Here is a 22,959-nt window from a genome sequence, read left to right as displayed (position 1 = left end):
CTCCAGGCAGGGGACAGGCACAGAGGAGAGCAGCTGAAGGCAGCAGGCAGCCAAGAGTTATGAATTTGTGGATGTCTGTTGGCAAAGCCAAGAGGCTGCTGCATTTGCACCGGATGGGACCATTTAAGGGCCTGTGATTTAATTCCTAGGAATAACGTATCATAACAGACATGCAGCTCACTAAAAGGTGTTTTACAGTTGCCCGAGCTCACTGGAGGAGCAGAGACAGCTGGTTACTTGCTTAAAGAAGTAGGTATTATTTTAATTATGTTTTTCCTGCCACAGCCATTTAACCATCCAGTAGCACTGAGGAAAATAAAAGGACCTTATGGTTGTAGATAACATTCTCTAATGCTAAAGGACAATACTTGTTGAGGCAGTTTTACCATTTTTCATACAGCTTTGTATATCAGTAGACCCTAGGGTGTCTGAAGAGATCACATGGGGGTTTGTCAGACCTTCTCCTGTAAGATGCCTGGCTTCGACATTGCTCTGGATCCAAATCCCTCATGAATTTGATTGTTTCAATGAAGATCTAGCTGAAGCCAAATACAATACACATCTTAATGTCTTCCTTCCCACTATACTCTTTCATCCCCCCAAAGGCAACTAGCTGCTCCAGGGTACACTGAGGATGAACTGGGGCTTGGTTCTAGAAGCAGAGTAGGTAGCTTTGAATACCCTGGCAGAGGAGGTAATAAAAGTGGAATTAAGTAAACTTGAGGCTTCACTCCACGAGAAGTGAGACCTGAGAGACCTTAGTACTGTCAGAAAGAGGCTCAGTTTAATTTCAGAGCTGAATGGTACCACTCTTACTAAAAATCACACCTACCTCCTGTAGGACATCATCCCCTTCCTACCACACGGCAATCGGCACTGGAGATGTTGGACTTGATCCCCATACTTAGACCTGAAAGAGGGATTGTTATCAGGTTAATGTATTAAACGTAGGCATCTAATCCAAGCTGGCTGTAACTAGTCCTTTTTATGGTCGAGTTAAGCTCTTTTGTATTGTTGGTGCTGAAATGAGTCACTGCTGTAAAATTTCTTAGGTGGCTGCCGTTCAGACAGGATGCATTGCAGGCGTTAGAAAGAGGACAGGAAGAGCTGTTCTCTGCACAGGCGATCTGAGGGTCACCAAAGGTTACATTTTCAGTAAAGGACAAAAATGAAAGGCCAGATTCTGAATACTCCCTTGCTCCATCAATAGTAATGCTGCATCTGTGTATCTAGCCTTCCTTGCCCAAGTGACTGAGCAAAATTCTCTATGAATGTGTTGAATTTGAAATGTCGGTTTTAACAATGTAGATGCCAGATGTTTTCCTCTCTAGTTCTTACCCTGACAGAATTGGGAATGGTGGTTCATGCTGGGCATGTGCTGGATGGCGTAAGTTATGAAGAAAGTACTTCTGCTCAGGCAGATCTCCCACTTACTGAAGCAAACTTCAAGTCAAAAATTGGGAAAAGGGCTTGCATTATCCGGTGGTCATGGGGTTGGCAGGGGCTGGAGGTTGTTGCATTCATAAGAAATAAGATTTCATTCCAATATTTCCTTTTCAGGGGTGGAATGGTTCAGACCAGCGAACAGTATGAATTTGTGCACCATGCACTGAGTCTGTATGAAAGCAGACTTTCTGCAGAAGCTGTCCAGTGAAGCCGAGGACGGTAAAACCGAATGTCAGTCTCTCGAGGTAATTTGTTTCATTACCTACCAGCAGCTTCTTCAAGTTTACTGCAGTGGGAAGAGCGGCTTTGAGGCCAACTTCTGAAAGGATTGTGGACGGTTTGGCAAAAGTATAGAGATTTCTGGACCCTTACTGTATATGAATGTATTGTGAGCTTCCCAAAAATGATTTATAAAGAAGGTACCGTACTGAAACTACACACGGATTTCACGTATATGTCTAAAGGTGGGTTAAATTCTGTAATACTGATATCTGCCATATGGAATGTATGTATGTGCTACTGCTGCAGTCAGATGGACATTGGAACTTCCACAGAAGAAATGTTTATCAAGTGTATAAATGCTTTAACGTTTGCAAACTGTCTTGTGAATGGACTGTCAACTGTACTGTAAAGTGCTATTACTGATTATGTGGTGAGCTTGTTTCCTGGCCACATAATATTCTTGCTGCTAAAATTGCAAGTCTTCAATTATGGATTAAAAAAAAGAAGATGAGATAATAAAAAAATTGAGTCTTGTTTTTGAAAATATTCAAAAGCAGTTAATATTTTATATGGAAATATATGTTCTTCATACTATTAACTATTAAATGTGTATTTACTGTAGGTCTTACAGAGCAGTTGCAGAGCACAATGTCTGTTATTCAGTGTGTATGTATTTACCCTATACTGTTGATTGTCTTAGAACATGCTTCTGCTACAGACCCAAATCCAGTGTATTTGTAAATTGCGTAAGTCATTTTACTTTTAAAAGAAACTTTGTAGCATATATTAAATGGTAAGGATTTTAAATATTTGTCTGTCTTTTATTAATACGGGATTTTTTGCTTAAGTTGTTTATCTGCTCTATCTCTTTCAGTAAGAGATAGATGCCTTTAGTGATATGAACTGTTCCACGACAGGTTATACAAGAAAGAAAATGCTGCTATGACTGTTTCCTTTACTGTTCAGTAGGAGTTTGTTTTTAAGAGAAATGCAAAGTTGGCATTATGACTTACAGCACTGGGAGGTCTGTTTACAGGGTATAATGAGTTTTTAATGCAGTGATGTTGACTTTGCTTCATACTGCTAATAAATTACACTTGATATAAAATATTTACTGAAGTCTTTATTCTTGCCTAGAGTAGTTAATGCACCACACGCTCTTGTACCCCCATAAACAGGGACAGCCCAGTACAATTTGGTTAGCCTCCACCATGGCTTCAGACCACTGGAGAGCCAATCCAGAGGACACGGGCAATCTCCCACTGACATGGAGCAAGGTGGATCACCTGATGGGAAGGCAAAACCAGCATCGCTTGATCCCTCAGGGGGAGTTTCTGTAAGACCCGGTGCAGACCTCAGAGCTTTGCCTCCTCCTCTTCCCCTTCTCCTCCCCCTCTCCACTTGGCTTTTAGAACTTGTGGAGTTAGAAGTATCAATATCAATATTACATATAGTTACAAAAAAATGTGTGTTTGTTCCCTGGATAATACAGTATATACTTATACAGCACCATCCAGATCACCTGCAGACTTGTAATATCTCACAGGCAACGAATTACACAAAAGTATAATCCCTTTTCTTTATTCAACATCATCTCTTTTAGTGTTTGGGTGTTTGAAAACCTCTCTCTTTTGCTTGTATTTTTCCAAAATAAAGCAACTAGTAAACTCTGAAGAATCATATGAAAGGACAAAGTGGTGTAAAACTCCCCAAAACAATTGAATAGAAGGAAGTGCTCGTCACTGACTTTTTCCCCCTGTGAAGGCACATTTCCTTCCTAGCCTTCGCTTCACTTATCTGAAGTGGGTTTTTTTAAGAGAAGCATGGAGAGTTGCTAGAGGGAAAATGGATTCTTTATTTCACGTCCTGGTTTCTACCTGTCTTGCCTTGACGTTCTCAGGTAAGTGTCTCTCTCCACTTCCCCCCTGCCGTATTGCTCTTTCTGCCGCCGAGCAGAGCCCTCCGGGGCAGCTGGCAACTTACAAAAACCGAGTCACTTCTTTGCTTGGGTTCATACAAGAGGAATGGGGGGCAGGGCCAACGTAGCCCGTTCTGTTTAGATTTCTTTCCAAAGGAAAATAAACTGTCTCCTTCTATGCTGGAGATACCTCTTCTTTTTTTTAAGATCTCCTGCTAGACAACCCAGGAGCTGAGCTTTGGGACAAGCTCTTCGAAGGGGAGATTCCTATTTTTTATTCTTACTTTGTGAAACTTCCAGAGCCAGGAGCTTTCTGTGATGCTTAGTTAGAAAATACCCAGGTCTGTAAAAACAGGGAGATGACAAATCTCAACGAGGGGAAATAAATACACATGTTGGGTTTAGCACTTTGTAACTAATGAGGCTGGAAATGTTTGAGTAACTGAGATTATAAAAAGAGAAAAAACGAAACAAGATGTGGCAGGGAGGCTGCATTTGAAATATCCAGTTCCGTGTTCTATAACAAGTATGGATTTTGTGTTGGTAACTTTGGGGTTTTTTGATGAATGCATTGTAGTTCTCTTCATTTGAGTATTTGGTGTTGATCTTTAAGCGTGGTGGCACAAAGAACTAATCTAACGTGAATTAGGATGGTCACAAAACTAACGACTAGAGACATTGGAGTAAATCCAGTAAAATAGATGTACTTCCTATCAGTAAAGAGCCTCCATTCCTGTAACGGCACAGGCACCGAGAGGCATACAGATTTGGGAATGTCCTCCTATGTGTTTTCTTCAGAAACACTATGAGTTTTACTAAAACAATTTCCAGACAGTAAATTATATTGTAAAAAGACTGTGTTGTAAAACAGAAAAAAGACTGAGAGCTTGCGTAGATCTCTGTATGCTTTCAAGTAGGGGAAGTGGGGTGTTTAGAATTGGTATTTAAAGTTAATAGTTCTTGGATTTCTTTTACATCCAGTTTAATTTTTTCTTCATTTTTATATATAATGAAGGTCAAGGTGACCTTTGCCACAATAGTTTGCTTTTTGCATTCTCACTCTTTACATTACCAACACTTGCATCATGTGGGTTGTACGTTCGGGTTGTTTTAAAATAGGTTCAACATGTGGAAAGTTCATGAAAAGTTCAACATATAGAAAGTGGGAAGAGAGCTTTATTTGCTGATATATTTTAAATCATCAAGAATTCGCTTTTTGTTAAAAAACTATGTGTAATCTATAAAAAACTATGTGTAATCTATTGTATTTTTCTGGAATTTTCCTCTTCCAGAAGGGTTTCTGATTATCCATGTCCAGAAACAGCAGTGTCTTTCAGAAAAAAGAGGAGTCATTATGGAAAAGTGCAATATGACCAACCTCAACCAGCAGTGGCAGTGGATGGCAGATGACAGGCTCCTCCATGTGAAATCTGCCCAGTGCCTGAGCATCTCTACACGCTCTGCCCTGTCATCTCGCAGCATCATCGTTGATTGTCCCCAGGCAGTCAGGTGGACTTGCCACGAGGAGGACGGGCTCCTGAAGGTGGCCAACAGCTCGCTCTTTCTCACAAAGCAAGGTCAGAAGGTAATGGCCAAGCAGAGTAAGAAATACCTTCATACATGGATGCAGCTAGAAGCCAGCGAGACGGGAAAACCTGTTTATGTAAATCTGTGCTCAAAGCAAGGTGAGCTATTCCTTCAAGGAAGTATCCTGAAAGTTTTGGTAACAAAAATGTCTCTTTTATGCTAGCTCAAATGTTAAAAATGATGATATTTTATTCACACAGAAAAATGTTTTTCATAGTTGAAAAGAGTTTAGAGAACCATAAACAGAACAGCCGAGATGAGTGCTGTCTTTCTCATAACTGGTGGGGTTTTTAAGCCATTTTATATTTTCAGGATGTCTCTCCTTCTCTCTACTCCCAATCTTTGGATCAAAGTGCTTATGTGTAAGCTCAGCTCACTATTCTTGTGTCATTTCCTTTTTCACTTTTAAACAGAATTGTGGGTACTAATTCCTAGTACTTTTAAAAAATATGGATGTATAGAAGTCTTTCTCCTCCCCATTCATTTTATCATACAAATCCAGATTCAGTCTGTCAAGAGCAAGAAGACATCTGAAAAGCAAACACATGCATAATTATTTCTCTGATTAACCCAAATGCATGATTAGAACAGACATATGGCTTACACATTCACGTGTTTACACAGTGTCACTTTTCCCTTAGATGCAATATATATGAGAACACTCAAAATCCTGAAAATAGTGAACTGAATCAAAAATCTCAGAAATTCTTGCAATAGCACTTTGAGATGCATGGGTCTGTGCACATACTTATAGATGTGTTGATACACCTGTGTGGTTATATGTTACCATATCCATAGCAAAAGGGAAGATAGAGCGGTTTGAGTACTGCTTAATAACACTTTCCTTGACGTCCTGTTGTCAATCCTTCCTGACAATCTTGTTGACATTCTTCTTGCGCGCTATTAAGCACTTCTTCATGGTAAATAAGAACAACCTGCAGAGTTAAGCTTTTTATTGGGGAACGCTCAATTTATTCTTGTCTTTGCAGGATTAAAAAAAAATGTTTTATGACCCAATATTTTTGCACATGGCCAAGTTTTCAGAATGTTTAAAAAAATCCTTGTTCTTTCTAACCTTTCTAGCCTCCCATTCGTTGTAAAGCAGGGTACCATTTTTTTCAGCAAATTTGCACTTGCAGAACTCTACTCACAGCAGCAGGACTGCTCACCTGAGTGGAGGTCTGAAAGAACAGCTTGCAGAATCAGGGAATGGAAAACTGGCCAAGATGCCATTCCAGCCCTCCCATATATTTTAGAGATTAAAAAGGCAAAATCATTTGAAGTCCTGTGTATAGGGTGAGTATGGCTTGGTTATTCAAAGACACCGTGAAAAGTTAAGATGAGTTACGCAGGCAGTGTTATTTTCTTTAGATTGCTGGATGAAGTGTGGCCTAACAGAGTTAAAGTAACCTTACATCTTTTTCTTAATCATCCTCAGAGGAGAAGCAATTTAAGACCAATGAGTAAGACAATTGTCATGGGGTATTAAAGCACCTTCTCATCTATTTACTGTGCTCAGTCATTTAATGAATTTACCTTAATTTTCCTGAAATTCTCTCCATAGACAGGCCTGTAGATCCACTTTAAGAGTCTCACTGTGTCAGTTATCTCCTTTTTGACAGTTCTGGGAAGCTCTGCTGAAAAATCAACAGTACATTATGATCCTCAATACCTAACTAAGAATTCCAGGTATATAAGCAACTCATAAAGAGTTGAAGTAGTGCAAAGAGATTAATTTTTATAATAATAATAATAAGTACTACAAGAACAAAATCTAATGCCCACAGTGCTGGTCTTGACGTCCATATGCATGTCAAAATTTTCAGTGTTGGATGTGTAAAATTAGTCTTCTAAGAACATCTGTCTACTTTAAGTGAAAGCAGCAGTGGATCAGCCTAAAATAACATATTCAGTCTATATTTAGCTAAGATAGTAAAAACTGAGCAAAGTCTTTGGAGCTGAAACGGCTGTAAGTTTTTCTACTCCTGACTAACACCATATTTTGATATAATTTACCCTTTGTTTTCATAGTACTCATAAAAATAGTTATATTTTGGCAAAGGAGTAACTCCCTGAACTGCATCCCAAACATCTTATCAGCCCAGATATAGTACAAGCTCCAAACCCAACAACTGCAACTACCTTTTATTCTGGACCTAACTCAAACGCCAAGCATGATTTTTCTGAGCCTGGGGAAAGTCTGAGCTTGGATTTGGATTTCAAATCAGCCATCTGAGATGTGTTTGGATATACATTTTTTGCTACAATCCTGACCTAAAGGACTCCCTGTGGAAATCAGGATCAGTTTAAATATGTATCCCATCTCTGTTCAGTCAGCGATCACTTCTTTAAATCTAACAGCAGACAGTCCTTCTCACGCAAACCCGTGGTTGAATCTGGCCTCTGGCTGAAACAGCTAACATGAAGAAGGGCCACGAGGTATCAATCTCCCTTGGGATGGTGAGACTTCAGTTCTCATCAAATTCATGAGCAAATTCTGGGCAGAGAGAGAAATAGTCTCTGTAGTGCTACGGCCTTCTTTTCACTAGCCGGCTGTTGAGGTCAGAGCTTCTCTAAGCCCAGGATCCAGGAGAAGGGACAGGAATGGAAATGGGGAGGAGGAAAAAATGGGGAAGGTGAAGGGGTAGAAGGCAGGATGACTGAAAAGAGCAAAAATTGTTGCATGCAAATAACAATTGCGGAACAAACCCCGTTTCCTCTTGTATGTCTGGAAAGTACCCAGAGCACCGCTAATGCTGACACACTAATGCTGGTGTCACTTCTGAGTTGTGTAAGCAGTTCTTACAAGCTTCTTTTCTTCTGGGTAGGTTAGTTTCAATAAAATATCCAATTAGAGAACAGAGGCAATGCTATGTGGCACCCCGAATATTACCAAGCCTCAAAACCACTGCAGATCAAAAATCATTCACTAAGTGGAGAATGACTTCAAACAGGGAGACACAAGTCCAAGCTGTATGCTGCAGTTATTCACCGGGATCTGGACACTGTCACACAGCCTGTAGAGCAGTCTGGATGCAGAAGGTGACATGAACTGTTTTGTAATATGATGCTCTGTATTGCATTTCTCTTCTACCATATCATACATAGTTGGGACATCCCCTGAAGGAATTGTAGCTGCAAAATTCTAGAACTGTGGATATCAAGACAAAGCCCCATTTGAAACAGTAGTTGACTTTGTGGAGGAGAATGGTGTTATTACTTACTGTTATGTGCCAAATACTTAAGAACCATAGTGGGATCTACAAAGATATAAAACAAGTTGGACAAGGAATTCAAATAACAAATACAGCATCTTTTTATCTCGTTTTGTTTGCAGTCTAAAATAGACAAAATATCAGATACTATGTATGAGCCGAAGCCTGATGTGCCATCTGACGTTCAAACTGTTACCTCCACAACCCTTCCTCCTTTTCTACCCCAGTTTCTGGCCCGTGTCTTCTCTTTCACGTGGGCTTCTCTCTTCCCCTTATCCCATTTTCAGTTTACCTGCTTCATATCAGAACCTGAGCTTATTGAGTTCACATCCCACTGCTGACACTTCAGTGGGTGAGATGGAGGGTAGAAGAGACCAGAGCAGTGCACGCTCAGAGCACACTCCGAACCACTGGAGCAGCAGTAGCAATTGCAGAACATGGCAAGAGAAGACACGTACATCTTCTTGGCACTCTTGGGAAAGCAGAAGAGCACCGAAGAAAGGTGGCAGAAGCACAGAAAAGGCAGAAACTCTTACCCATTTTTGCGATCATGTTAATATCTCTGGGCTTTACTTTTTCCACACCTTTAGTGTTTGTAATGACTGCAACAATCCATCCATAGGTTCACAACAGGTTGGATTTTTGCGTGTGTAACCTTTACAAATTTCTCCAGGATAAATTAGAACAGTGAGAATCAATATTTTCATTCCACCTTCGAGTTGACCCACAACTTTTTTCCTAAAAAACATTCACTCAAACCCATTTTTATCTCCCTGAATTATTATTTTATAGGATTTTGTAAGTAAAAGAGTTTGCTAACGTCTATGTGAACCCATGAAATACCAAAAATGACTTGAAACTTCTTTCTTAGGTCAAAGCAATACATGGCTGACCACTTTTGCTCAGCTCCACCTGGAAAAAGAAAGGCATCAATGTCAGATCCTTGGACATAATTACAAGACCTTGTACACAATCCAATAGCATACTGACAAAACCTCAAAGATAAATGTGTTTTTACATTTTGCAAAAAGAAATGGAAAAATCTGCAGTGTAGCCTAGGCCTTTGGTTTTCGTAAATTTTCGAAGTCTCAGTGAGCCACAGCACAGAGAGTATAGAACAAAATCAGCTCAGCTGCTTTCATAGGGAAAAAATGGAACGATATGAACAGCTTCCCAGAGCAATCAGGAGGATTGCAAGTCCTGCTTTACTATTTCATCTTCTGCTAGTGCTAACAAAGATGCCAATTCCAGACACCTATACTGGTAATTTTCATGATTACATTCTCTCCCTTTATTTTGTATGGATCTCTGTGTAGAAGCTGGAGTGGATTTTCAGCTTCTAGGTGTCTGAATGTAGGTGTCTGAAGGAAGGGCTTATTTCAGTTGTCTCAACATAGGTGCTTTTTGCCATTTGAGATGCTCCAGGATATCCCACCTGACCTCTGACTGCCTACCCAGAAAGACACAGGTTTCCCATAGGTGCTATGAGAGCCCTGAGCAGATGTCTCAGATGCCCCAGGGCAGTTCAGGTTGCACTAAGCAACCATGTTTAGGCAACTGAACCAAGTCCTAGGTGTCTACATAGTAGCTACCTTCCTGAGCTCTCTTCAGTAAAGATGTAATCCATGGAGTTAATGGAGTCTAGATACCTTTCAGTGACCAAAAATCCACTTCATGGTGAGCTGGGGCTATCCAGAGTGTCAGAAATAGGGCTGATAGAGCTATGGTATTATCACCATAGTTATCTGGGATGTTCTGCTACCACTGGTGCTGAAAGAGCTTTTAAGTGGCTACTTCAGCATTTCAAAAACAAGCAAGTAAAGGAGCAGCTCAGGATTAGACTGGAGTTTGGAGACATTTGACCTCTCTAACATGAGATATAAACATCACTAACTTCTACAACATTTCAGATAAAGAAGGCAAAAAAATTTGAAGTAGCATAGATTTTACTGTTTTTAAAAGGTCTACATTGAATGGGAAAGAAAGGACATTTAGTGGATTTTGTTCATCTGCCACACTCGTACATACAACAGAAATCTGAAGTATGTTTTTTAAATAGAGTCTTTATTTTTGCAGTCTATTTACAAGTAGTTAGGCAGCTAAAAAGATAATTCATTTTGTCCTGCACATACAGAGAACTTAAAACAACCCCTTCTAGTTTCAAGTCTTGCTGTCAGTGAGTTAGATGCTGTCTTACAGAGTATTTTTTCTTATACAATAGATATCTGATTCATTTATGTTTCACTAGCAGTTCAGCCTTAGTTTTCTGAAACTGTTCTTTAATAGGGCAGGCAGATTGGTACGATGCAAGCTATTTCAGAAAGCTGCACCATGCTGGCTCGTCTGAGTCTGAAGGCACCACTGTGGGGTTCTCAGTACTTGACAACTAATCAGCACTTTTGCTCATCATACATGCAAAATGTATGGATTTCCTTTTCTTGTAAGCAGCCTGCTGCTGTGCAGATGGATGCAGTCTGCAGTACACCCCATGGATGAAATATGCGCTTAGTCAAAATGTCATAATTCCTCCTGGGTATGCTACTGATGATTACAATGGTATGTTCACACACTGTATATCATTCAGCCACTAGTGATCAACGGCAGTGTCAGTGCTGCAGTTCTGTTCCCATGAACAGTTTTATGACCGATTTCCAAAGAGACTGCTAGAACAATGCTAAACACTTCTGAAAAATCCCACTGTTGAGATTCCTGTGTACTTTACTGATGTCCAGACGGGAGGTGAGTTTTTTCTGGTTTAAAAATTTGGAACTGAAGTTGTGTAGAAATCTGTTTGCTTGGGTCTTAAAATATGCAGTTTTCTTTTATAAGTGCCTGCTATTGAAGAAGGCCTATGAGGGTCCTTATGCTAGGACCATAGTGGCTTTCCTTAGAGAATATAAACCTGGATCCTGATTTTCTTGAAGTGAGGGCAGATATGAACCCTATTAATCAGTCCAGTGTAGGATACATGGAAAGTGCTGGTATGTATATCTGAAGTTCCAGTAGTGCTATGCGCAAGCCATTTCCATCCATAGGAAATGGAAAGGAAATGACAGTCTTTGCTGGGAAAGATCCTTTAGCTGGAAACCCAGGGTAGCCTGGAGCTTAACAAGAGGAGTTGGGTTGTGCAGTGACCAAGTGCTTGTTCATGGTACCTCCTCAGGCTGATGGGACATTTCTGAGGACCAAGCGTTTCGCTTCCAGGAGGGTCGAGCTCTCCCCTCGGCGCCTGCACCAGGAGTGCCGGTTATCCCCTGGCTGCTGAGTTCCGTAAATGTTGCTGGCAGCACCAGCTTCCCTTTTATGGAGCAGCAGCTTTCCTAAAGCACAACTGCACTGGAACGCAAACGTCTTCCTGTTGGAATCGCTGCTATTTGTCTGTAAATAAAGCCAAGATTTTTTTTTTTAATGTGTTTTTAAGTTGGGTGTGTAAATCTATATTTAGGAACCCAACTGAGTGACCTTTTTTCCTAAGCAGCTGCTGACCACTCAGATGTACTTTTTTTTTAGCTGCCTTTCTATCAGTAAGTTCTACTCCCTGCTGAAGTTGGAGATATCTGAGAGGCACAGAGCCAGAAGGCCTAATTCTTTCCAAGTCCTTGGGGCTAGCAGTTCTAGTTGCCTACCGCAGACTTTCAGAGACCCCCAACTAATAGGAGATCCCCAGGAACAATGACTGACATGGAATTTAGACTACGTCTGGACTTGTGTTAGCTAATGGGTTTATTTCAGCAGCTGACAACAGCTTGAGCACAGGGCTGCCCCTGCCAGACTCTTCCCTCTCCTTTTGGTGGGAGCCATGAAGGTATGTGACGTAGGACCACAGCAGACTCTGCACCATAGGCACTCTGCTGGGGATTCTGCAAATGCAGCAGCATGAGGATGATCATGTGCTGTTGGACCAGACCTGAGGGTTCAATGAAACCCTTTGCACAGGTGTAAGAGAGAGCAGAATTGGATCTGTAGTATTGTTTTCAGTGCCTTGATTTGGAAAAATATTTGATCAACATTTTTTGTAATTAAATGGAGACTTGGAGATTTTTATTCCCAGAGAAGCACAGTTAGATAAAAGGAGGGGAAACATTTAATGTGGGTATTAACCCATTCCAGCAAACCAATAATTTTCAAGAGGATCCAAAACCGCATACCAGGTGAACGCACTGTGCTGTCAAGCACAGAAACACTTGCATGAAAGTGTCTCTTACAAGGGCTTACAATCTCACTTTTATTTCTGGATGCAAATGACAGTACTGCAAGTTTCTTTATATAAACATGTTAACATATATATTTACACATATACAAAAAAACCCATCATGTTGACTTCATGGAAGCTCACCCACTGATCCTTTGGGTAAGAGGTAATCACACATTGGCCTGCTAAGACATCATAATTGCACACCAAGTAACTACATTTGGAAGCTTCTGCTGCAATTTAACCCAGTCATTACATTTTTTTTAGAGGGTTTGTGAGCTAAAATTGTTATAAATGGCAACCAGCCCAGTGGCTCAGCAGCAAAACAAGGTTCTGTCATGCTGGAGACCCCAGTTCAAGGACAGACAAAGTGTCTTGGGCATTGAGCCAATGCACACTAGCTGTGCTCCAGCAATGGCAGGGCAGCTTTTTGTGAGGAGAAGGGGCCAGTGAGTAATTCCAATCGCTTAGCTGAAATGTGATGCTACCAGATGTAGAGGCCACCACAGCTTGAACCCTGCCCTCACAGCCACAAAGAAAGGATATTAAATACATACCAATGGGGAGGAAGAGCCATGAAAATGTGGAGGAAAAATGTGTAGTAAAATCTTTCCTGCACTCTAATTGCAACTTTGGCATTCTCTGAAGGATACGTGACTAAAAAAGCAAATCCACCATTATATTTGCAGACACTTCAGTTAACTGATACGATTGTTAGCTGAACCTTGGGAAGAGAGCAGTCAGAGGTTAGCATGGTCTCTGCATGGGACTGATTTAAAAATGCAAGAGGAATGTCCCATGGGGGCACAAGGAACTTATCTTGAACAAATATCTTGAACAAAAAAGTATCTTGAACAAATTATCTTGAACAAATTATCTTGAACAAAGCCAGATTTTGAACTTACACCAACAACAGGCAGATGAGAATCTGGCCCATGTACTTACAAAGGGGGGGGGTTGGCCATATAAAGCTGAAACTGTATGCTGTTCAATAGACTCAAGCAAGTGAAAAAGCTATGAGTGAAAACATTGTGCTGTTAATGACAAAGTACAACCCTTCACTTCAGAATCAATGATGGACTGTATTTAAAATGAATGGTATGAATGTTCAGGGAAATTAATTTTTTCCTGCTTTTGTTTTGTACAGACTTTGGTATTGATGCAAAAGATGTTTGCACTGAAAACAAAAAACTATAGAACTGACAGGTGCACTTAAACTACTTAGAAGTCATATCAGCCACATTTATTGGCATATAAAGAATTGTTTATAAAAATGTAAAGTTGATTTTAATTACTTTCCTTTATTTGTCTTAGATCTCCAAGATGCAGACACTTCTGTATGGAGTACTAGAACTACATCCCCCCCTTTAAACGCCGTTACCTCTAGGCCTGAAAATCTGCTGAAGAGCAGCACAGAGATGTTCATCAGAAATGTGACTGAACACTTCAGTAAAAATCTCATTGAAAATCTCTACTTTGACTTGAAATCTGCAGTAACAGAGAATGCCTGGATTCCAACAACTACCCTTCAATACTCTAGCACTACGGAAGAGGTAAGGCAGAAGAATTATTGATTGATTTTTATTAAGCCTGCTCCACTCTGTGGAGCCTGATAGCTATTACAGGTGGATGTTTCGTGGAGTGAAAAAAACAGCTACAGGACTAAGCTTTGTTCTTTATTTTGATGGGATGCTTTGTTCACGCTGATAGTGCTCTTTGCTAGAAGCACTGCTGCAGAAAAATTCTGCCTCTCCTGTACAGCACAATCCTGGTGTGCACAATGCGTTGGGAAAATCTCTAAGCTCGAGGGAAATGCTTAGGATACGTGAGGAGCAATGGAAAGCTCATGGATGTGGCAGGAGCCACAGGAGCCTGGGTATCTGCTCTCAGTGACTTAGGCTCTGCCATGGGTTTGTTGCATGACATGAGGGTCTAGCTCTAAGAATCACAGTATGTTTTATGACCTTATTTAGGATAATTGAGTCCTACAATTCCATACATGGTTTAGAGATCAAAGCAAGTGAAATCTGAATGCTCTAGCTTGCCTTACAAGGAACCCTGGCCTTGACCCTGGCCAGCTTATCTACTGACAGATAGGCAGATTGGAGACACAGACGCCTCCTGGTCTCTGCTCTGTCCAACCACAAACAGCCCTGGCAGAGGAGGGGAACGGGGATGCCAGCCCCATCGATAGAAGGAGCTAACGGTGGGTGTTCAGTATCTCCACATCAGTTTCCAGTCTTCCTTTTCTGCAAGGCACAGTTAAGTGATCTGAGAGCAAATCTGGAATCACCATTGGCAAAATGTGCAAGGGCAGCTAGAGCTAAAGCGTGCAGGACATTATTGGTCACTGTGTCGCTATCAACGCATAGTGGTTTAGAACTGAAAACCCCTAAATTCCCTGTGGTTTCTTCTCCAGGAGATGACACTGCACTCAATGTATTGGGCAGGCAAACATGTTGTTTCAGTTACTACTTTGGGTGTCAGTGCTACTGCCGATAAGACTAAGAAATGTGTTTTGTATTTGGGAGGGCTGTGGACAGAGCAATCTGTACAATCTGGTATGAACAGCATCACTAGAGACAGGGAGAAAAGAGAAGTAGTGTCACCCAGGACTATGTTGACCCAAATAACCAACTTAAAGGTTTATGGATCCTGACACTGCTGTTCTAGTGCTGATAAGGGGAAGGGACTGAGCGGATGATGGATGCACTGCACCCTGTTCCATAGCTGATGCAGATGGTTCTTTTAAAATATGATTATTCTGGCTTGGTGCAGGCAGGCTGAGCTTATTTCCCCATGCCCTCTGTCCATATGCGTTCCTCCTGCACAGAACAGTGGTCTCCTCCAAATGGAAATGTCCTACATAACCTGGTATTACCCAAACTGCCTCCAGCACTCCTACTAAATAATCCCACCACTGCTAGAGAAATGGCACCGTTTGAAGTGAAGCTACCGCCTCCTGTGTTCCTACCCCAGTTCACCTCCTGATTCACATGATTTGCAGTGAGCAAGTTGCTTAGGTCAAAGCTTTCAAACCAGAATCCTGATGATAAGCACTCTGAGCATATCCATGAAAAAAAAAATTCATTAATATCTGTCCCTTAGAGCCTCCAGCCGAGTCTGGACATTTGAATCTAGATACACCAATTTAGACACACAAACTGAAAATCTCTGGCCTCCATCTGTCAGTTTCCCTGTCTTTAGAGTGGAGTTAAAAACATTTTTGTCAAACTAGCGGGACGCTAAAGGATTAACCGGATTTAACATGATACTTTGAAGACAGATAGACTAAGTAAGCGCTGAGTATTGTTGTTAGGAAGACAATACCTTCTATGAACTGCATTTGCCCAAGCTAGGTCCTCTGGTTTGTAGAAGTAAAGCCTTGATGTTATTTGGCTGTGAGCATACCCATTTTGGGGGGGACAATGGTGACACTTCAATCAAACAAAGTGTTTGGTTTAAAGCAGCCTTGGATTTCAAGTAAAACTGCAGCTTGCACTTTCAAGCCATGACAAAAGCTATGCAAAACCCATTTCCTCTTGATTAGAGAGACAGAGAGAGAGGTTGGTGTTAAAAAAAAGAAGTCAGGAAACCTTGGGAAAGTGTCTGAAAGGGACTTTGGAGCCTGCTATTAGAGACACGTCCGGCCACTCCCAAAACTCACTTCCAGTTCTTTTTTTTTTTTAATTTTTTCTTTTTTAATTAGTTTTTTGGCTTGCCACACAGATGGGTAAGTGTTAAAGGCTGTGTGACTGCTGATTTGCTAAAAGCCCGTTTATTCAATTTATTCAGTCTGGAAATAATTACTCGTATTATCTTGGCTATTCCATACAAATATATTGCCACCAGTGAATTGTGGACCCCTCCTGTTTTATGCCAGTGCTGGCATAGACATCTGTGGTAGACCTTACCCTTACAGCAGCTTTGTGCTGGATAACGTACAGAAGGAAGTCTCAAAACCCTTAATAAACCAGTACTTCCCTACCAATATAGCAGAGTTGTTTTAAAGATTTTACAAGAGCAAGAATAAGAGTAATAAAGTAGGAACTTCTAAATTATGGGCAATGCTGAGAAGCAGCAACATCCCTTTTCTCCACACATTATCTTACATTAGCTTGGAGAGACAGACATTTCCAAGGTCTTTAAATTTCACTTGTGGTGGTTTCAATTTCTTTCCTGACATTTTGGACATAAGTTCCTGACATCTTTCCTGACATAAGTTTGCACTGATTTTTTTTTACTTTCATATGCTACATCTACTTAACTAATTTGCACCTACATATCTGAATTACATCTCCCTTGCAAATTCAGATTATGGATGTTTTCAAAAATCCCTACAACGTGAGCTCCACTTTCCAAGAAAAGGCAGGTTACTCCAAATATTCTCATTTTCAGAGAGGGGTTTGAAGTAATCCAAACATCCTGATAAGCCTTCAGATTTGCTCTTCTCCAGTGCTGGAAAAATATTGGTGTGGTTTATGCCATTAGGTCCTAAAAGCACAATCATCTAAAGATGAATTTATGCTGTAAGAAATCTCACACCATGAACTGATTACAAGACACCTGTATCATTTTACTCCCAGTTTAGGTGTAATACACACACCTTGTGTTTTCCAACAATGGTTTGTTTATGGATGTACTAGCTCTTTGGGTCACGGTCCCTCCTTTTGTCTGAAGTACGTAAAACATCTCTTCCAGGGGAGACCTTGTTCTCCAATGGGCTTGAGAATGGCATAATAATCAACACATATTTATATCATCACAAGGTATTATTCATGACATTATTAATCATCCCAAGCCTTTAGAGAGTGAAGCCCAACACTTTCAGTGCCATGTTCTGAGGACCAGGCATGGAGCTCCACTGGGACAGATGATGCTTTCCACAGGTGTGGGTACCACCCAAGAGTGCTCAGAGCTTCAGTTTCTGAACAAGAATTTCTGAACAAGAATTTCTGAATGAAAGCTAAGGTTTTTCAGATATTTGTATGTTGTTTGATAGGTTCATGCCCAGAAAAATTCTGCAGCAGCAGCTCCCCTAAAAGGCAGGCTAACGTTTGTAAACCCTAGCACCTTTTTCTCCCTAAAATGGGGCAAAAGTGAAACGGAGATGGTGTTGAAGTTGCTTGAGGTGCTGCTTTTAAAAGTTAAAATCCCACATGCATCATACGGTACCAAAAGATGCAGAAAAGTGCCATTCCCATGTGAAGAAAGTAAATGTCAAATTCCTCCCCCTTTATGCAATCTCAAATTTATCCCGTGGCTGCTAGGTTATTGTCTGTTTGAGTATCTGAAGGTCCAAAACACTTCTAGCTACGTTTCTTCTCCCTCACCCCACCCCACCCCACATACACATATACGTGAGTCTTAAGAGGCTGAAACCTGAACAAGAAGGAAATGGGCACGCATGACAGAAACAGAGAGCTGTGCTGCGGCTGCAGCGGATTCGGAGTTGCACACAGCTCGTTTGGTGCAGTCTGAAATGAGGGAGACTTTCTTGCTTTCCGTGGTGTGTGTAATTTTAGCTTGGGAGTTATTCAGGGGATGTGGGAAGGAATTGTTTCAAGGACACAAGTCGTTGCGGAACAAAACAAAAAGCTGAGATAACTTGGCCGCTGACAGACGGGCTACTCGTCCGCCAGCATGTGGGGCTGCGGGCAGCAGCTCTGCGTCAGGCTCTGCCGGGAGTCTCCTTGCCACAATGCCTCCGGTCGCAGTGCTGCAGGGCCGGGGAGAGAAAGGCGGCCTTGGCGGTCTGTGGCTAAACCTGAAAACCGTCAATGTTTGGGACACGGGAGCTGGAATGGCTGTTTAGTGATGGCTGAGGCCAAGAGGAGGGTGAGCCAGGAGATAGGGCAGCTGTGAGGGGTGGCAGGCATGAGGAGAAGCGGGCATGCGAGGCAAGGTGGCCATGAAGCGAGGCAGGCATGAGATGAGGTGGGCACGAAGCAAGGCAGCCATGAGGCGAGGCAGCCATGAGGGGTGGCAGGTGTGAGGAGAAGGGGCATGCAAGGCAAGGTGGCCATGAGGCAAGGCAGGCATGAGGCGAGGTGAGCATGAGGCAAGGCAAGCATGAGACGAGGCAGCCATGAGGCGAGGCGAGGCGAGGCAAGCATGAGACAAGGCAGCCATGAGGCGAGGCAGCCATGAGGCGAGGCAGATGCGAGGCAAGGCGGGCATGAGGCAAGGCAGACGCAAGGAGAGGCGGTTGCAAGGCAAAGCAGCCATGAGGCAAGGCAAGGTGGTGTCAAGTGAGGTGCAGCCGGCGTGAGGCGGGAGTGCTGCCGCCCCCCACCACCAACGGCAGTGCCTGAGGGGCCCCCATGAGCCAGGAGGAGCGCGGGGAGAGAAGCCCCGGGAAAGAGCGACATAGGGAGGAAGCGGCGAGGAAGGAAGGGAGGTGGGGTGGGAGAGGAGCCGGGAGGAAGGTGGGACCCACAAGGAGCGAGGGGCGGCACCCCGGGTCCAGCCGCCCGCCGCCGCCCCCCGCGCCCCCCGATCGGGGGCCACGGGGACGGCGGCGGGCGGCAGGTCCCGGGTCGCCCCGCTTCGCCCCCCGCAGCGAGACGCGAGGAAATCGCCTCTTGATTGCGGAAGTCGGCGGGAAGGGCTCCGGCAGAGTCAGCCCGGGTCAGAATGGCAGCGTGGGAAGCGGCGGCCGCCTCCCCCGCCTCCTCCGCTCCTCCTCAGCCGCGGGCGGGCGGGCGGCGGGCAGCCCCCCCACCCCACCCCGGTAGCAGAGAGGCGGCGAGGCGGCCGGGGCAGCCCCGAGCGCATGCAGCAAGCGGGCGGCCCGGCAGAGGGCTCGGCGGCCGCCGCGCGGAGCCCGGCGGGGAGCGGGGGCCCCCCGGGGCCCGCCGCGGTCACTTCGGTTCTTCATACCCCCCCACCCCACCCCGCACCCACCCCCGTCGCCTCCCTTCCCCTCTTCCCCTCCCCGCGAGGGTTTTCGGGGTTAAAAACTGTCGGCGATGCTGAGCTATGGAGCGGGATTCGCCCTGTGGACCGCGCTGGCCCTGACTAAGGTGAGCGGCTGGGGGCGGTGGTGCGGGGTCGCCCCTCGCAGGTCCCAGCCGAGCCCGGGGGGCACAGGCGGGTTTGCGCCGCACCGGCACAGCACGCAGCGGGGACGGGGTTGGGGGGTGAGCGCAGCGGGGCACCGGCGGCTGGCGGAGCCCGGCAGGTCTCTCAGAGCTTTCCCCGCTCTCCGCAGGCCGCGCCGGGGGAGGCGGCGGGATGCAACGCCAACCTGACGGAGCGGCGCGTCGCCGGGCAGAGCGTCCGGCTGCGGTGGGGCGCCGCGGGCCGCGCCTGCAACTTCAGCCTGACCGGGCGCTCCGAGGACGGGGAGGCGGCCGGCTGCCAGCCCGCCCCCACGGGCAACGGCTCCTACGGCTGCATCCTGCGGGGCCTGGAGGCCGGGACCTGGTACCACCTCCGCATCGAGCCTCTCTCCGACGGGGAGGCTGTCAACATCTCCGTGCAGACAGGTACGGGCGGAGGGCACGGCAGGTGCTCGGGGAGGGACGCCGGGCTTTTCCTTCCCGTCCCCTTGCTTCGGACGGCTGTAAGAGGAGGAGGGCGATGCATTTACAGCTACTGTAAACCTACAGCGTTTGCTGAACATAGCTATCCTGCGCTTGAGTTCTCTTTACCCCGCTGCCAGGAATAACTGCTGCCAGAAGTTAACCCAGCAGGCTTGAAACGAGAAGGTGCTGTGAGGAGACTAGGTCAGTGCTGGGAGTACGTTTCTGCCTCTCCCTTAAGCTGCCATCCAGCAGCTTTAAGAAGTAGTAGCCCGTAACATCCTTTGTGCTCATGCAAACCTACTGGCTTCATAGTTCCTCAGGTGACAGCTTATTTACTGTGTTTAAAATACAATCTATTTCATGGCAGGTAGATCCTCTTCAAGGATAACTTACTGTTTCAGCCCATTTCTATACTTTTATTCTGTCTAACCAGAGTCTAAAAGTCAGAAAGTAAGGCTGAAACTTCTTGTTTGTATGTTTTTCTTGAATACAACCGGTGAGGTGTTACGATGTACAGTTGTGTGCAGAGCACTTACAGTGTCGCATCCATGACTGGCTGTAAAAATGTTCCAGCAGCCTGCCAGAGTGCTGCCAAGGAAAGCCCCCTTTCTGCATGCATGTTTGCGTGTGCATGTGAACAACTCAGCTGTGAAGCAATGAATGACATAGAGCCACCGTCTGCAGTGACAGAACTGGACTCTTTCTACCTGTATTAGTGTTTTTTTAAAGATGATGAAATATAGTATTGTCCAACTTCTTAATGGAGGTAACACAAGACTCAAAACAGAGCTATCTTAAATGAGGTCCATCATTAAATGCCTCCCTGATTTGCTCCTAAAGTGTTAGTTTCAGAGAGGTACTTTGTGGTCTTAGTATTGAAGATTACAGCAGTCAAATACTTAACAATTACCGGTTCAGAGACATCGTTTACTGTCAGACCCCTTTCCCTGCATTAACTGTACAAATGCACTAAATACCCTCCATTAATTTGCTTTGGTAACTCAAGTTAAAAAAAGTCTAGTCACAAGTCTGCTGGTGTGATAGCTACACGTTAAGCACAAGTCATGTCACTTGGTAAAAATGAGTAATGGTTTCTATGCAGACAGTGATTTAAATCCGTGTCATGCATCATGCCAACCGTTTTTAATATTGATGACTTATAATTTGAAAATTGAAAGAATAAATCAACCGTTATCAGTGACAGGTATAAATCACCATCGTTACTGGATAGTAGAGATCTATTGTTGAATGCTTGAGTAGAAGCAGAGAAAAAGATACCACTTTAGACCACATTTTGATTAATGCATAATCATTTAGACAGTAGCTTGTACATGTCATTTATGACTTTTTTTATCAGTAAATAGATTTTGCAAGATGGTGAGATAAAAGTGATTGGAAGCAACTGCTGCTTATAGTCATATCATGTAGCTGACATCAGAGTGAAAAGGCTGATTAAAGTTTAAGTAGAAATACTGCAAATTAATGGACCATAGTTGAAGTGAAGTTTATGTTTGGATTTTGGATAGCAGAGATCAGTCAAAAGCATGAAATAAGAATAGAGGAACCGTGGAGGTTTCCTGCAAAGACAGCTACTCAGATTGCTCCGTGGCTCCTTGCTTCCCTTGATTCAATCACATCAGTTGCATTGCTTGTTGGTGTTCAAAATACGCAATTAGCTCCAAAATTTGTCCATTTATTTTTTTCCTAGAGAATATGTAGGGTTTGTTATGCCTGTCAACAACCCATGTTGTACTGTCAGTGCTGTGCATTTCAATGCAGAATGAGGGAGTATTATTCCTCTGTATACAGTTTCCACTAGAGGCAGCATTTTAAACCAATTTTCTGGAAGCTCTTTTTCACCTGTTCCTTTGTAACTTGATGTCCGTAATTTTGTTTCACGATCTACTGAGCCTGAATGTCCATAGGCATGTGTTCCTGGAAACTATCCTGTGAATATGGAAGTATAAGCAATATTTTCAGCCATATTGTAAACAAAATTCCCACTGATTTGAATGGTAGTGGAACTGAGCTGTCATGGGCTGTCTAAAAATATGATGTTTGACCTTGGTACTTAGTGAGGTTCCCTTCCTGAGCTCTTTGTCTAAGAAAGATGGGCTAAGCTGTCCTCTGGAGGTGCCCAGCTTTCTCCACTGACTATAAAAGGAGCCTAGGTTAAAGCAGGCACCTGAAGTTTTAGATGGCTGAAGTTAAATGAGAGGAATCCCATCTCATGTGTTTACTATTGCAAAATGAGGTTTTGAACATCTGTATTGTCTTGATACAATAAATGTACACGGAGAAAGTTGCAGATTCGTTTATATACCTAGTTCAGAAACTTTTAACTTTTTGCTCATATTCAATCCTGTTCAAATTTTCATATGCTCCTTCCTGTTATGAGTTCAATTTTCATCATGTTTCTTATACGAAGTGCTGGAGTAGCTAAGCCCATAAAATCCAAAATACTTTGTTAAATTTTGAGTGTGATCTGTTCTGACTAAGGACTTAAGGTGAAAGTGATGAATAACGCATACCGTAGTTGCAGTTGTAATGTGAAGGCTTGGAGAGGACCAAATCCCTAACTTAATTTGGCCTTTTGAGTATTTAATTCCACATTAAAATCATAGTTATGACAATGAATTAAGTCTATGTTGTTTGCAGGTTTGATATTAGAGTAAGATAATAGAGTAAGTGCGCAGCTCACCAAGACTGCATAAACTCTCAAGTAACACCAGACCCTTCATGAATCTTTGAGTAGAGAAGCAGCTTCTATTTCACTGGTGGATGCATAGATCTGAAATCTAATAATATATGGAATACTGGTACAATAATCCGCACTGGTCCGCTAAGGTA

General features: G+C 43.3%; 2 protein-coding genes across 4 annotated transcripts in view; both read left to right on the top strand.

The window, feature by feature from the left end:
* Nucleotides 1-2,771, top strand: part of PTPRR (protein tyrosine phosphatase receptor type R) — a 154,827-nt gene extending 152,056 nt beyond the window's left edge. For both annotated transcript variants that reach the window (XM_076332911.1, XM_076332902.1), the window contains one exon: nucleotides 1,561-2,771. In XM_076332911.1, coding sequence (XP_076189026.1) covers nucleotides 1,561-1,654 — 94 coding nt within the window. In that variant the 3' untranslated portion in view covers nucleotides 1,655-2,771. The remainder of the gene's footprint in view (nucleotides 1-1,560) is intronic.
* A 715-nt stretch (nucleotides 2,772-3,486) lies between these two features.
* The window catches only part of PTPRB (protein tyrosine phosphatase receptor type B), a 65,479-nt gene continuing 46,006 nt past the window's right edge, over nucleotides 3,487-22,959 (top strand). The window contains exons 1-4 of one of the 2 annotated variants that reach the window (XM_076332887.1): nucleotides 3,487-3,568; nucleotides 4,879-5,271; nucleotides 13,895-14,133; nucleotides 19,794-20,070. In XM_076332887.1, coding sequence (XP_076189002.1) covers nucleotides 3,514-3,568; nucleotides 4,879-5,271; nucleotides 13,895-14,133; nucleotides 19,794-20,070 — 964 coding nt within the window. In that variant the 5' untranslated portion in view covers nucleotides 3,487-3,513. Of the gene's footprint in view, nucleotides 3,569-4,878; nucleotides 5,272-13,894; nucleotides 14,134-19,551; nucleotides 19,606-19,793; nucleotides 20,071-22,959 lie in introns of those variants that run through there. The other variant, XM_076332876.1, reaches the window with a different exon arrangement.

This window comes from Aptenodytes patagonicus, chromosome 1, assembly GCF_965638725.1.
Source record: "Aptenodytes patagonicus chromosome 1, bAptPat1.pri.cur, whole genome shotgun sequence".
Taxonomy (NCBI): domain Eukaryota; kingdom Metazoa; phylum Chordata; class Aves; order Sphenisciformes; family Spheniscidae; genus Aptenodytes; species Aptenodytes patagonicus.
Note: the sequence above shows the minus strand (reverse complement) of the source record. Positions and strands in the feature narration are given on the sequence as shown.